This window comes from Xiphophorus couchianus, chromosome 12 (genome assembly GCF_001444195.1).
Source record: "Xiphophorus couchianus chromosome 12, X_couchianus-1.0, whole genome shotgun sequence".
NCBI lineage: Eukaryota > Metazoa > Chordata > Actinopteri > Cyprinodontiformes > Poeciliidae > Xiphophorus > Xiphophorus couchianus.
The window spans coordinates 12,641,267-12,655,155 of NC_040239.1; the positions used below are offsets into that span (position 1 = coordinate 12,641,267).

Below are 13,889 nucleotides of genomic sequence, written 5' to 3' on the forward strand. Positions count from 1 at the left end.
AAACAGTCTGCTGTCATATAAGCGTCTTCTAAATATCTTAGCTTTAAGGCTTGTGCAAATTGTCAAGGAATAACAAATCTGCTCTCTGCTTTATTTATTTTATAGTTTCATCTTATGGGTTTTTGGTGAACTGTTTATGGCCTCAGTTTTCATCTGTGATCAATTTTTACCATATTGGCTAAATACGTTGTCACATGAATAACATGTGACAACAAATCACATGATTCGTTATTCATGTGAACCTTTTTAAATAACTTAAAAAAATACCAACTGAAAGTACAGTTTTAAATTCAGTGCAACATAAAAACATTTCTTGCATAACAACATACATCTGCATTTTTAGATCCTTTAAAATGAAAGTCAAGAACAAAATAGTTTCTTGGATTTTATTCTAGACCATTAACAATTCTGTTTTAGTATAACAGTGTGTGTTGCACAATGACAAATTTATTCTCTTGTGCAATCTCATGCTTTCTTACATTTGGCTATCATTGTGCACACATTGTCAATCTGACCTTTGCTCTCCATCTCTTCCCTTCCAACTTCAGCTTAATTCTGCAAATGAGGTGGAAATGTGAGTATTCCAATGTGTCGTAGGCTCATTCAGTCCCTCATTGCAGGTAAATATTATTAAGTAGGGTAAGGGTAAAGTAGGATAAGTCCATTCACATTTCCCCATCTTTTTAGTACTATTTTCCAAATAGTACTGGGACTGAAAGCCCAATTTTGGCTTCCTACTGGATTTTTAAGTCTTAATGGCTGTGGCCTGCATCATTTTCAGTGGATGGTTTCCTAGCTCCTCTACATGACCTGGTGGTTGGTAGAGGAGAGGCTGAGAGCTGTTTATCAGTCTGTGAAGCCTTCAATAACAGGCAGAAACATATGGGCAGATAGGATGGGGGGCTGCACACACATTTCTGGACAAAATTAGCCGTCTTCCGTCAGTTGAGGGCTTTCAGCTGTGAATCATTTAATGGCAACTAGCAAGAACAGACAGAATTTAGCTTTCCATTACCTAAACTCACAAATAATCCTACATTTTGCTGGTAAAAGGTGAACAAACCCAAGCTAAAAGAAGTAAAAAATAAGAATGAAAATAAAGATAAAAACTTCATTTACATGAAAATGAATTAACAGCCTGAAGAAACAGCATAATAAAGTGCAATAATGAGCAGAGAGGGTTTGGAAATTAGACTCAGATATTATTGAAGTTATTCCATGTGTTGTTATATAACCTTTTATCTCTGGTATGTTTCAGATTTTACTGACATCCAGCTGACATGAAAAAATGAACTGGCTCCTAAAGCCTTACTGCACTACTTCACTCGTACAGTGTTGGTTATTTTTAAAAGATATGTATCTTCTTTTACAGCTTTTTCTTTTCTTGTACCTCAAAAGGTTTTAAATCATCTTTGTGATCAAAATCAAGAAAAAAAAAGACAGAGAGAAAAAAGGGCGCACAAAAAACATGCTTCAAGAGACAAAAATTCACAGCAAATGGCACTAACAGCATAAGTCATCCACACAAGAGATCTTAAAGAGGGCTGTTATGAAGGCTGTTAAAAACCAGCCCCTTGTTCTATGCTTTGCTTCGTGCAAAGAGTCTGAACTCCCGGCTATTGAGAAACGATTGCTTCCTCGAGACATGGACTCTGTTGAAGTTTTAAATTTTACCCAGTCACTAATATTTAACTGTGTTGTATGAAATGTGGCAGTTTGATGCAACTGAATGGCTTTGTTCACTACCTCTGCTGCCATTGCTAAAACTACAGGCAAACAACAATTCTTCGCTTGCTGTTCGCTGATTGGCCTGGTTGGAATTTTGCTGGAGAAATCCATGTCAATGGGAGAAAGCCCAGGCTGAGCAGTGAAGAGATATTAGAATTGAGTAGGAAGGCAATGGCGAGGCTAGATATTATATATTTTACATTTACACTCTAACACTCTTTCTTGTCCAGTATAAGTGCTTCATCATTGACAATGTAGTTGAAAAATGTCCACGCTATTGTAAAGGATGACACATGACATAATTTTATCAGAAACCAACCACTGCCTGAAGCTGTAGGAGGGCTAAAAGAATAATCAGAAGAGATGTTCAAGTTTCAAGGAGAACACACGCAGCTTCAGAAAGACCTGGAAATAACAGATATCATTTTTTCACATTAAAACAGTAAGTAATGATTTTACTGTAATGACCTCTACTACATACACTCTGTGCAAGGCTCCACTGCTGAAGAAAAAGCATGTTGGAAGCTTGTTTAAAATGTGTGCAGATGATTTGGACAAGCCAATGATACTAGGAAAATATAATCTGGCCAGATGAGGCAAAACTGATTTTTTTTTTTAATGTTATTGCTCACATATTTGGAGGAAGAGTTTTCCAACATGCCAAAATTGAGGTTTGTAAGTGGGAACTTCGTGGGGTCGGATGTCTTTCAGCATGGTACTTGCAAACCTTATTTCACTGAAGGAAGTGTGCAGAAATTACATACTTGATAAAAATTAAAAAAAATTCTGTGCCACCAATCAAAAAAATCCCTTTATCGTTCTCCCAGTATACATTGTTGATGCACCCACTAATTGACATACTTCCTGTTATAGAAGGTGTGACTCAAAAAGTTATTTTTGTGTCTGAAAGATGTGCAATAACATTTTTGTGTTTCATACTTTTAAGATTTGTTAGTTTTCTGACTCCAAAACAGGATGACGGATGCAGTACAATAAATCTTTGGAAACTAATTCAATAAAGGGGTTCAAAAGAGAGGCACTGGAAATTAGATTGAGGCTTTATTTTGTAAGTTTTTCCAGGTGTTGTTGCATAACGTTTTATCTCTGGCATACTACACACTATATGGACACACTGCTGACTTAAAAAATGAAAAAAAGATTCTCAAAGCATAACTGCACCGTTTGGCCTCTGCACTCAAGCTAACTTATAAAAAATATTGTTTACCTTTGAGCCTTCACTTATTTCCTCCATGGACAAACAGTTAGGAGTGATGTAACACAAAATAATGTAGGCCTGTCTTGAAGTATTTAAACCTAATATCATATTCTGTGTATATTAACATGCTTATTTTTCTATCTGAACCATTTCTGTTGAAAGGACCTCATTTGCACACAGTCGCTGTAGAAGCTGTTTTCTTGATATCAGCTGGAATTTGCAGGGATGAAGGAGGAAAGTATGATTCGGAGAACCATTTGGAACCACATGAAAAAGATGATGTGAAGGAAAACTGGGAATGCATATGAATTTTGAGGTTACTCTGACATTGGATTACAAGTAGTAAAAGTAGTAAAGCGCTGATTTTTATTAGTGAGGAGTGTTTTTGTTGTAAAACCCAGGGATTAAGTGTTTGTGTGTTTATATTTGTTGTGTAAACACACTGCTGGCACCCAATTTAGCGTCTTCTTGTGTTTTATGTTGAAAAGCTTCAAACATGTGGAGAAAGTTCTGCAGAAGTCTGTCTTTAATTTCTAGTTAATGTTCCAATTTTAGTTGTGATTTATAATTCTGCGCAGAGTTAGCAGAAGGAGCATAGAATGAGTAGAGCAGAAATCGATGATACACTCAGCAGATTATTTATGACTGCACCAAGCCCTGAGGCTCCCAGCTGGATGAGAAACTGGTTCTCTGGCAGGAGTGGGTAGAAGATTGTTGATGGTGAGTGATGAGGTGCCAAGGGAGAGATGAAAGAGGCTGAGTAAGGACCTCAAGGTCTGTGTGGACGGATCAAGGGCTGGTGACTGAAATTTGATCCTACTTGCAGATCAGCAGTTTGTATTCCTGCACATCCATGTTTGGAGGGTAGATTTACCCTCTGTGTTCCGCTCTTTTCACCTACTGTTTGCCTCATCACATGTTTCATCAGATGCTTGTTGGCTTTCCTCAGTCAATGAAAACAAGATGCTGATGTACAGTCCAAATGCCAGCATGTCAAAGGAGAGAAAGATTCTGATATGTCACTTTCACATTAAATACTAGATGGCATGCAAAGAAGCATTCTAAATTGATGTTTCTTATGTAGGATTGAACATGTTATCTTTTTCCTCATGTTTTGAACAGCCGCTGGCTGGTATTGGATAAAAGCTTTGGGTACTGGGTTAGGGTACTCAAACCCAATACAAAAATGTCAAACTCAATATTGATACTAGAAAAATGTCAAACTCAATATTAATACTAAAAAAATATTCAATACTCAATGCCATTTTCTATATTGTGGCAACATTTTTGGAGGTACAGGGCCTTTTCTACTTAAGAGCAAATATGATTTATTACAATATCACAATATTTAATTAACTTATTATGGAAAAACCAATAAATGGGGGCAAAAAAAAATTGTCCTTCTTTTGAAAACTTAATTAATTTAAATGTGTCGCTTTCCTGTTTGAGAAATCTGTACTTCAGGAAATCTTGTACCATTAGTCATTACTTTATTATGATAGGCTTGTCTTTTCTAATAAAGATAAGCCTCTGTGTACTTCCATTTGCCTGTCAATTTGATTTTGTTAAAGTTTCACTTCTAAAATGACAAATAAAGCATCATTCTATACTAAAATAAATTGGGCTTCAAATCAAACATGGGTCTGCTTACAAAACATTTCTTTATTGTGTGAACAAGAGTATATCAGGGTGCAAATTTCTTTACTTCTGGTAGTTTTGCATAATATTTATGTTTTTATATATAGCTAAATATCTACTGTAGCAGGATAGTTGATATGGCTTCCTACATTTTTCTGCTCCAGTTGTCAACTTCAGTCTAGCTTCACTATTTACCTTTGTTAATATTTGCCTCTTTCTTTAGACTTTATTTAGTTGTATAGCCTCCAATGCCTATGCAACTAAAAGGAGGGGATAAACTGGATTGCTTCCATACTGGCTACAACCATCAGCATGTACAATGATTCTTTGGAAAGTCTTGGTCCAGCAACATTTAATTTAATTGTGGGATTTCTGAACCATTTTTTGAAAATGAATAAACCACCAACCTTCCTGACACTGGCTTTTGTCTCACTGATTTTACAGCTACCCTTGGACCTCACTTCACAGACTGCATCTCAAGGGACCAGGAAACTTTCCGCTGCTGGTGGAGTCCAGGCAGCCTCCAAAACCTGTCCTCTCCTGGAGCACTGAGAGTATTTTACCTAAAGAAAGAGTGAGTGCAGCTTTAACACTGATTTATGTGTGCATGTCGTAAAACTTTACTTTACAGCTACCCTTTCTTCTTTTATCTTCATTTTCTTTTGTTTAGTTCCCCCACCAGTGAATGGAAGGAATGTCCTGAATACATCCATGAAAACAGAGAGTGTTTCTTTGATGCCAACCATACATCCGTTTGGATCCCCTACTGCGTTCAGCTTCGTGGCCAAAACGTCACCTATTTCAATGAAGACGACTGCTTCACAGTGGAAAATATAGGTTTGTAGTCAATCTGTCTGCACAAATATTTTTTTGTTGTTGTTTGTTTGTCTTTATTACAAACAAACCATTAGGAAAATCATCTTCAGAGCTGAAGTGGACATTTTTGTTGATGACAAAAACTGTAATCAGGATTGGTTTTTTTTGAGGCAAGCTATTGAGGGACTTCAAACTGCCTTTGTCATATCATTTAAAATCAGTGTTTCTGTCCTAGTAGGAGAACTTACCTGAGCATCACATTACAGATATGTATTTGGGCATTTAGCTTCCTTACAAGTTTTTTTTAATGCACAGAATATACTAATAAAACTCAAGGCAATCGTTATATAAATAAAGACTTTATGTTTGATGAGCAACTCATTTATTATTGGTAATGTAGCACTATGGAAAATTCTGACAAATGTATGAACTACAAGTATTGTAGACTATGGTGCCATTATTTTTAGGGGTTCAACATCTTATTTAAAAGTGTCACATTAAAAACATCATTTATTTTCATGCTTACTCTGACTTTCTGACTTTATTTTCTTTTGCATGTTGATGTCCAACTTTATATCTGAATTGTTGAAATTCGGACTTTCTGGGAAAATATGTTTTCAAAACAATCTATCCCCCACCTTACATTTTTTGGCCAGAGAAAACTGACCACATAATTAAAGAAAGTGTGTAATATTTAATCTTTAACATATAGGGTGTCATTATACCAACATAGCAAGTTCTCAACATCTCTGTAAGGACTTATGTACTTTTGTTTGTCAAAAAGACTTTATATTTGACAAGCAATTTACAGTGATCTCAGATTTTGCTAAGAAATGTTTTTTTATATATATTGTTGATTTATACTTCAAATTGTGCTAAATTTTCTGTAATTCAGCTTTTAAGCAATAATTTTGAAACTGGTCTTCAAAAAAGGCTTTAGTCATCACCACAGAATTTTCTGGAACCTTCGTTAGTCTGAAAGTCTGTGTGCCACGAAAAAAATAAGCCTTTGCTGCTGGCTGAAACAAACATTAGATAAACTGACTGTCTGCCAGACAGTGAAGCTAAAGACCGAGACCAGCACCCTGTGATTCATGGGAACTTGACAGACAAATTAAAAGCAGTGGTCAAATGTTCTATCCAACCAAAAGGCCAAAAAATAAAAACCAAACCTAAAATATTTCTTTTCAATACAGCATGCCAAATAAACTTAGAATAATCTTCTCCTCTACACACTTTCTTATAAATGTACATATTTTGTGAGTTAAATTTTTTACCAGTGTCAGCGTTTCTGTTAATGCCACTAAAATACCACATTGTAAAAATGCTGCTCCCTTCACTGTATTTGTTTCCTAAAACCTTTTGCTAATGGAAAGCATATTAGTTTTGCTAATTTGAAAGATCTCAAAATATCAGCACAGTGCAAAAGTCATGTTCTAATGCCGTAAACATTGCTGCACAGCAGTATTTTAGAGTGCAAACAAGAGAGTGCAGTGAAATTGAAAGACGTAAACAGCTGCATGTTTTCTCTCATGTTCACATCTAAACTTTTGCCCTTTTCCCCCCACTTACAGTGCGTCCTGACCCGCCCGTGTCTTTAAACTGGACCCTGCTGAACATAAGCCCCTCTGGCCTCAATTACGATGTCTTAGTCAGCTGGAAGCCCCCGCCCTCTGCAGACGTTGGCGTGGGCTGGATGCGCATTGAGTATGAAATCCAGTACAGAGAGAGGAACGCCACCAACTGGGAAGCAGTACGTTTTCCCGTCAAACTTTCTTTCTGACTGCACAAAACACCCGAGAGCTTGCACAAATGAAAGCACTTACACATAATTTTGAAAGTAAACTCTTGGTAGGTTGTAGAGACACCATGTTTTGTTTCCTTTCCACCGTCTGGACTCCCTCCTGAACTCTTGTGGCTGAAATGCACCGTAGCTTTGCTGGCAAGCCCACTGAAGCAGGAGCAGGACCCTCTGCGAAAACAAACTCTGAAGGAAGAGAAGGGAGGGAGCTGTGGGTCAGAGGGCATGGGACCTTGTATAGGCTTGTTTATTATTGCCTGGCCACCCAGTTTGACAAATGCAAACTTCAAAATAGCAACAGATGTCTCTGTTAACATGTCTTCTATCATATTTATGTGAAAGGCCTGGGCAGTCTTGCCACCTTTGAAAAGGTCATAGTTACAGATACCAAAAATAAGTAAGAACCTCTTGGCACATTGTGCTGCTTCAAGTTAGCCACTGTGTTTATTTTCTCCCTCCACGTGTCAGGACATTTGTCTGCTCTGCTAAAATGCTCTAAAGAGTTCTTTGAAATTTCCATTTTCAGTTGGAGAAGCAGCCACACACCCAGCAGACGATCTACGGCCTGCAAATAGGAAAAGAATACGAAGTGCACATCCGCTCCAGGATGCAGGCCTTTGTGAAGTTTGGAGAGTTCAGTGACTCCATCTTCATTGAAGTTACAGAAATTTCCAGTAAAGGTGAGAGAGCCTTTCTAATTTAATTATTAAATTCACATTCCATTTAGGGCTGCACAGTGGCGCGGTTGGTAGCACTGTTGCCTTGCAGCAAGAAGGTCCTGGGTTCGATTCCCGGCCGGGGTCTTTCTGCATGGAGTTTGCATGTTCTCCCTGTGCATGCGTGGGTTCTCTCCGGGTACTCCGGCTTCCTCCCACAGTCCAAAAACATGACTGTTAGGTTAATTGGTATATCTAAATTCTCCCTAGGGGTGTGTGAATGGTTGTTTGTCCTGTATGTCTTTGTGTTGCCCTGCGACAGACTGGCGACCTGTCCAGGGTGTACCCCGCCTCCCGCCTGGAACGTAGCTGGAGATGGGCACCAGCAACCCTCCCGACCCCATTAGGGACAAAGGGTGAACAGAAGATGGATGGATGGATGGACATTCCATTTAATAATTGCCTTATTACTTGCTAAGTTATTGAATTCACAAAAATAAAATATAAGAAATTTAATCAGAAATTGTGCTACATTTTGTTTTCAGATTCTACTGTCCCATTCACTTTAGTTCTCATTTTTGGGGTTGTGGGGGTCCTGATTGTCATCATGCTGATAGTCATTTCTCAGCAGCAAAGGTAAGAACCTTCTCTTTCTCTACTTCTGCTTTCACCTTAGAAATGTCCAATAATACTTTATGTGCAATATTAAGATGTTTGTTTTTTTTTTTTTTTCATGCACGGCAAAAAAAACATGCATCATCTTTACCACACTTTTCCCCCCAGAATGCATGGTGTTAATCATCTTACACTCCACTTTTTATATTTTAAAACTTATGTATCGGTTTATTTTTAATAAGTTTAAGCTGAGAAAATGGGGAAAAGAGACATAGAAAATTTGACTCTTTATATACTTTTTGAAGCTAACTGATTACTGAAAGGGAAACCAAATGCTACAGTCATGTGAAATAATTTGAACACTCTATAGTCAGTCTGATTTTTGACATATCCATATTTTATATCCATTCTAATACTAAAAAACTGAAGTTACAATTAAAATAAAATATTTAGTAAATTATAGTAAAACCAATAATGACCAGATTTAAGGTAAATCTATCATTATTCATTAAAAAATTATAAAAATCATCAAAGTGGATTTTTTTAATAAAACTCACCACAAACAGATGAGAATGAAAAACCTTTTGTAAGAGGTTTGTGTTAATTTTGAAAAACATACATCAGTGGAACATGTAGGGTTTTGATTCAAAGGGTTTTATCCAATTTAAAATATAGCAAAGACATACTTTTACAAAACACTCTGTAAATATTGCCTCCAAACACAGTGGCCATGGAAATTTACAAACAAATCCTCCAATCAAAAACTTACTCTTGAAAATTTAATCTGTTATGAAATTTGAAAGCTGGTGTTGTACAGCTAAGAAAAGACAAAACAAACTTTTCTTGAAGGTATAAATCATAAACCGCACTCACCAATCCAAATAAAAAAGTCACCCTATGTTTTAAGATGCTCCTGTCAACATTGTTAACTTTATCACATTCTTTTGTCATTTCAGAATAATGATGATTCTCTTGCCACCTGTTCCTGCACCCAAAATCAAAGGCATTGATTCAGAATTGTTGAAGGTACCGCATATATTCTTGTGTTTTCTTTTTTTTACTCTTTTGGTTTAATTTAAGTCTGTTTCCTTTTTCCAATACCATGCATGTTGTTTGCCAACAAATTTTGATGCCAAATTTAAATAGTGTTCTGTTAAAGTGAAATTCATCCACTTGCTAGTTGTCAAAGCTGCGATACTATCCACATTTTTACATGGCCATTTTTATTTGTGCATATTATTATTTATTTGCATAATTTATTTACATAATAGCAAATCCATTGGTATTACCAATCTGAGATTGGTAATATTAATGAAAGAGATGGCATTCATTTATGCGTTGTTATTTAATGAAGTGATTACTGTATTTATCGCCCGAAATGTTCGCTGGAGATTGGCACCAGCACCCCTCCTGACCCCACTAGGGACAAGGGTGTTAGAAAATGGATGGATTACTGTATTTAAGGTGCTGCATAATTTTCTCTTTGTTGTTACTTTGATAAAAAATTGACTTATGCATAAATACAAAGAAAGTCAAAGTAGGAAAATAGGATAAGCTTTGAAATAAATGATATACCATGAGATGCTACAGAACAAATCCACCTTCTAACAAAAGAAAAAAAATATGGGAATATAATGAATGATATGCAACACTGTGTCTATATGTCATCTCTAATATTCTGAAGTGAAAAAGATTGCTCTCAAAGCAACAGCATGTAAATTTTCTAAAACATCTACTCTTCATATTTGGTAAAATGATCATTATGTCGTGGCAGGATAAATATCAAGTAAGAGTTATATACTGCAGCTTTAACAGCTTTTATCAATATTTTATATCTTTTGTAGAAGGGGAAACTGGAGGAGCTGAATTTTATCCTGAATGGTGGGGGTGTGGATGGCCTGCCAGCCTATGCAACAGATTTCTACCAAGAAGAGCCGTGGGTGGAGTTCATTGAGGTGGATGAGGAGGATGCAGAAGGTGGAGATAAAGAAGACAATTATAATTCAGACACTCAGAGGCTCATTGGTCTCCCACACAGGAATGTAGAGGGTTTCAGCGCCATTAGGTAATTTAAAAATTTTCATGTGAATGGATTGTTTTCATGCTAACTGGTATCATAGATTTGAAGTTATTTCCTCATTGTTTTCACCTTGGGTTTCTTATCTAGCCACCCTGACGATGACTCAGGCCGGGCCAGCTGTTACGACACAGATCTGCCGGAACATTTGGCGTCCCTGCTGCCAGGCCAACCTGAGGACAACAAAACCTGCCTAGATGCCCCAGCTTCAGAGACGGGTGAAAAGCCCCTCATCCAAACTCAAATCGGAGGACCACAGACTTGGATCAACACAGACTTATATGCCCAGGTCAGCAATGTTATGCCATCTGGGGGGGTTGTGCTGTCCCCCGGCCAACAACCTAAAATCCAGGAGAACACCTCAAGTTCAGAGAGGGAAACACAGAAAGGAGGAAAGCAAAATGAAGATGTTGAGGGCATCAAGGAGCAGAAGAGAAACGAGCCCCAGTTTCAGCTGTTTGTACTGGTTCCAGAGGGAAGTGGCTACACCGCCGAGAACAACACCCAGCAGACCAGCACTCCTCCCAGCACTTCGGTGCCTGGGGCAGGGTACCAAACCATACAGCCTCAGCCAATGGAGACCAAACCTGCAGCCACAGGAGACACCAACGAGTCCCCTTATATTCTCCCCGAGCCTTCCCAGTCTCAGCTCTTTACCCCTGTTGCAGACTACACAGTGGTGCAGGAGTTAGACACGCATCGCAGTCTGCTCCTTAACCCGCCTCACAGCCAATCTCCCTCTTTGTGCCAGCCACAGCATCCTCTCAAAGTCCCAATGCCTGTAGGGTACGTCACCCCAGACCTGCTGGGGAATCTCGCACCATGAGTGGACAGGACCATTAGACTTTAACTACAGTTACAGGCTTATTGGACAGGACGTCAATATGAAGTCACCCTACCTGATTCCTGATAACCACCAAAAAAACTTAAAAACCTGCAGGGCACTGGATGAATAAGTGTGTGAATTAACCAGATGATACAGAGGGGAGATATACAGGTACATCTCAACAAATTAAAATGTAATTGAAAATGTTTTTTCAGCAATTCTATTTAAGAAGTAAATGTAAAAACTTAAATAGTTTGATTTGACACAGAATGATATTGATCAAGCATTTGTTTCTGTCAATTTTGATGATTATGTCATAGCTACTGAAAGTCAAAAATTTGGTTTCCCTGAAAATGTTAGCATTCTATATTTTCATTATTTATTGGCCTGATGTAATAATTTTTTTACAAACTAAACTTTGGATTGTCATTGCCTTTAATCAAACTTGAGAAACTTGAGAAACAAATGCAATATATATGTCTCTTTGTGTGTAATAAATGTACATAATATATGAGGTACACTTAAATTGAATTGCTGAAACAAATTAACTTCTTAACAGTATAGCAATTTATTGAGATGCACTAAAAACTGTACTCTTACATTAGTCCCCACTTAATCGCTGAATTTTTGGCCGAAACACACTAAGGGTAATAACATCACAAAAACATCACAAGCAAAATGCAAAGTTTGTATCAATGCATGATTGTAGTAAGTGACAAAATACCTATATATACAGTATGTGTGAAAAATTACCTGAGATTGCCTTACAGTCTTAATATTGAATGTGAAGTCAGTATATCAATGAGGAGAAGAGAAAGACACAGTAGCCATGTTTTTAACTACACAGTAATTCGGCTTTGACAGTACTTGTCTTTTTGAGGTTTAATGCCTATCACATTTACTATATTCCAAAGTTTCCTATTTCACCATGTTATACTGATAGTACTTCACAAGAGATATATTTTTATACAGAACACGAAACGTTTGAACAAAGCAATGCAGATTTGAGTCTCTGTCTTTGTTTCTTTAAGAAAATAAAAGTTTTATCTTTTATAGTTTTTGGTTTTAGCTGCACCAAATGTCAAGAATTAAACCAAAGTTAGGTTGACCACTAAGGGTTTTTTAAGGGTCACTAGGTTCCAATTAGGAATGCAGGGAAATACTTGCAAAAACAAATGCAGATCATTTACATGAAAAGGAAACTAAAATACTTGACTTAATAATTCCAAGATTAATTTGAATAGATTTTGTTGGACTCGTTACACTGTTGAAGTTACTTTAACTAAAAAAAAGTAATTAAACTATATGTTCACATCAACACAGAACTTTAAGGGTAAGGGTTTATTTATTCAGATTTTCCTTACATTTGGGAACCAACCTTTTGCCTATATAGCGTCCCTCTTCACGCTGCACTAGGGCAATAGCATGAGAATAACATCCCATTAGTAGATATAGCTTGAGAGTACCTCAGCTGTTTTCTCCATGCCCCAAATGTGGGGCATGACTTCAACCTGAAATATTATTTTGCGGTAACCTAATAATATCCAAACATTATTTGATATCCTAGTTTTCATAGGGCAGTCTTCTGCTAATGGAAGGCAAAAGGTGGTTCAACATGTGTCACAGAACCAGCAGCAGCCCCAAGTTGCTTGACGGTACATTGTTTTGATTCATTAAACAAAAGTAAGGGAACATTCATGTTATGAAATTATTGCATTTTAAGCTTTCTGCAGAGGAACTGTTTTCTACATTGTTATTGCAGAGACAGCAACTGGAATAAGTTGACTGTGAAAGTGTACCATAGATGTTACTAGCTTACACAGTACTTATCTGCCACATTCACTATGTAACAACCTATGCTTGTTGGAGTATTATGGTTTGTTTAATTGCTATGGTACTATGCTAATGTGGTTTAGATTTCTGCATATCAGTTAACAAAAGGTACCTCTGTTTGCTATGTATAGATGAATTGATTTATATCTTCTCTGTGCCAACAAACAGTTAAAAATCAACACAAAACATGCATCCATCCAGCCATCCATTTTCCGTTCACCCTTTGTCCCTAATGGGGTCGGGAGGGTTGCTGGTGCCTATCTCCAGCTACGTTCCGGGCGAGAGGCGGGGTACACTCTGGACAGGTCGCCAGTCTGTCGCAGGGCAACACAGAGACATACAGGACAAACAACCATGCACACACACACTCACACCTAGGGAGAATTTAGAGAAACCAATTGACCTGACAGTCATGTTTTTGGACTGTGGGAGGAAGCCGGAGTACCCGGAGAGAACCCACGCATGCACAGGGAGAACATGCAAACTCCATGCAGAAAGACCCCGGCCGGGAATCGAACCCAGGACCTTCTTGCTGCAAGGCAACAGTGCTACCAACTGCGCCACTGTGCAGCCCTACAAAACATGCATGCAGTACATAAAAGAACATTCCCTATTGTAATAAGATACTGTCCTTAATGTTTCCATTTAAGAAAAAAAAAGATTTTCATTTTGTGTGCTGAAAA

The 13,889-nt window shown here is 37.5% G+C and overlaps 1 protein-coding gene across 2 annotated transcripts in view; it reads left to right on the forward strand.

Annotated features, from left to right (window-relative positions):
• The window catches only part of ghra (growth hormone receptor a), a 35,465-nt gene that overhangs the window by 19,234 nt on the left and 2,342 nt on the right, over nucleotides 1-13,889 (forward strand). The window contains exons 3-10 of one of the 2 annotated variants that reach the window (XR_003597463.1): nucleotides 5,027-5,156; nucleotides 5,253-5,419; nucleotides 6,973-7,151; nucleotides 7,726-7,879; nucleotides 8,401-8,491; nucleotides 9,427-9,496; nucleotides 10,315-10,535; nucleotides 10,638-11,544. Coding sequence is in view for 1 of the 2 variants with exons in the window: in XM_028032793.1 (XP_027888594.1) it covers nucleotides 5,027-5,156; nucleotides 5,253-5,419; nucleotides 6,973-7,151; nucleotides 7,726-7,879; nucleotides 8,401-8,491; nucleotides 9,427-9,496; nucleotides 10,315-10,535; nucleotides 10,638-11,373 (1,748 nt within the window). In the remaining variant the exon portion in view is untranslated. Of the gene's footprint in view, nucleotides 1-5,026; nucleotides 5,157-5,252; nucleotides 5,420-6,972; nucleotides 7,152-7,725; nucleotides 7,880-8,400; nucleotides 8,492-9,426; nucleotides 9,497-10,314; nucleotides 10,536-10,637; nucleotides 13,399-13,889 lie in introns of those variants that run through there. The other variant, XM_028032793.1, reaches the window with a different exon arrangement.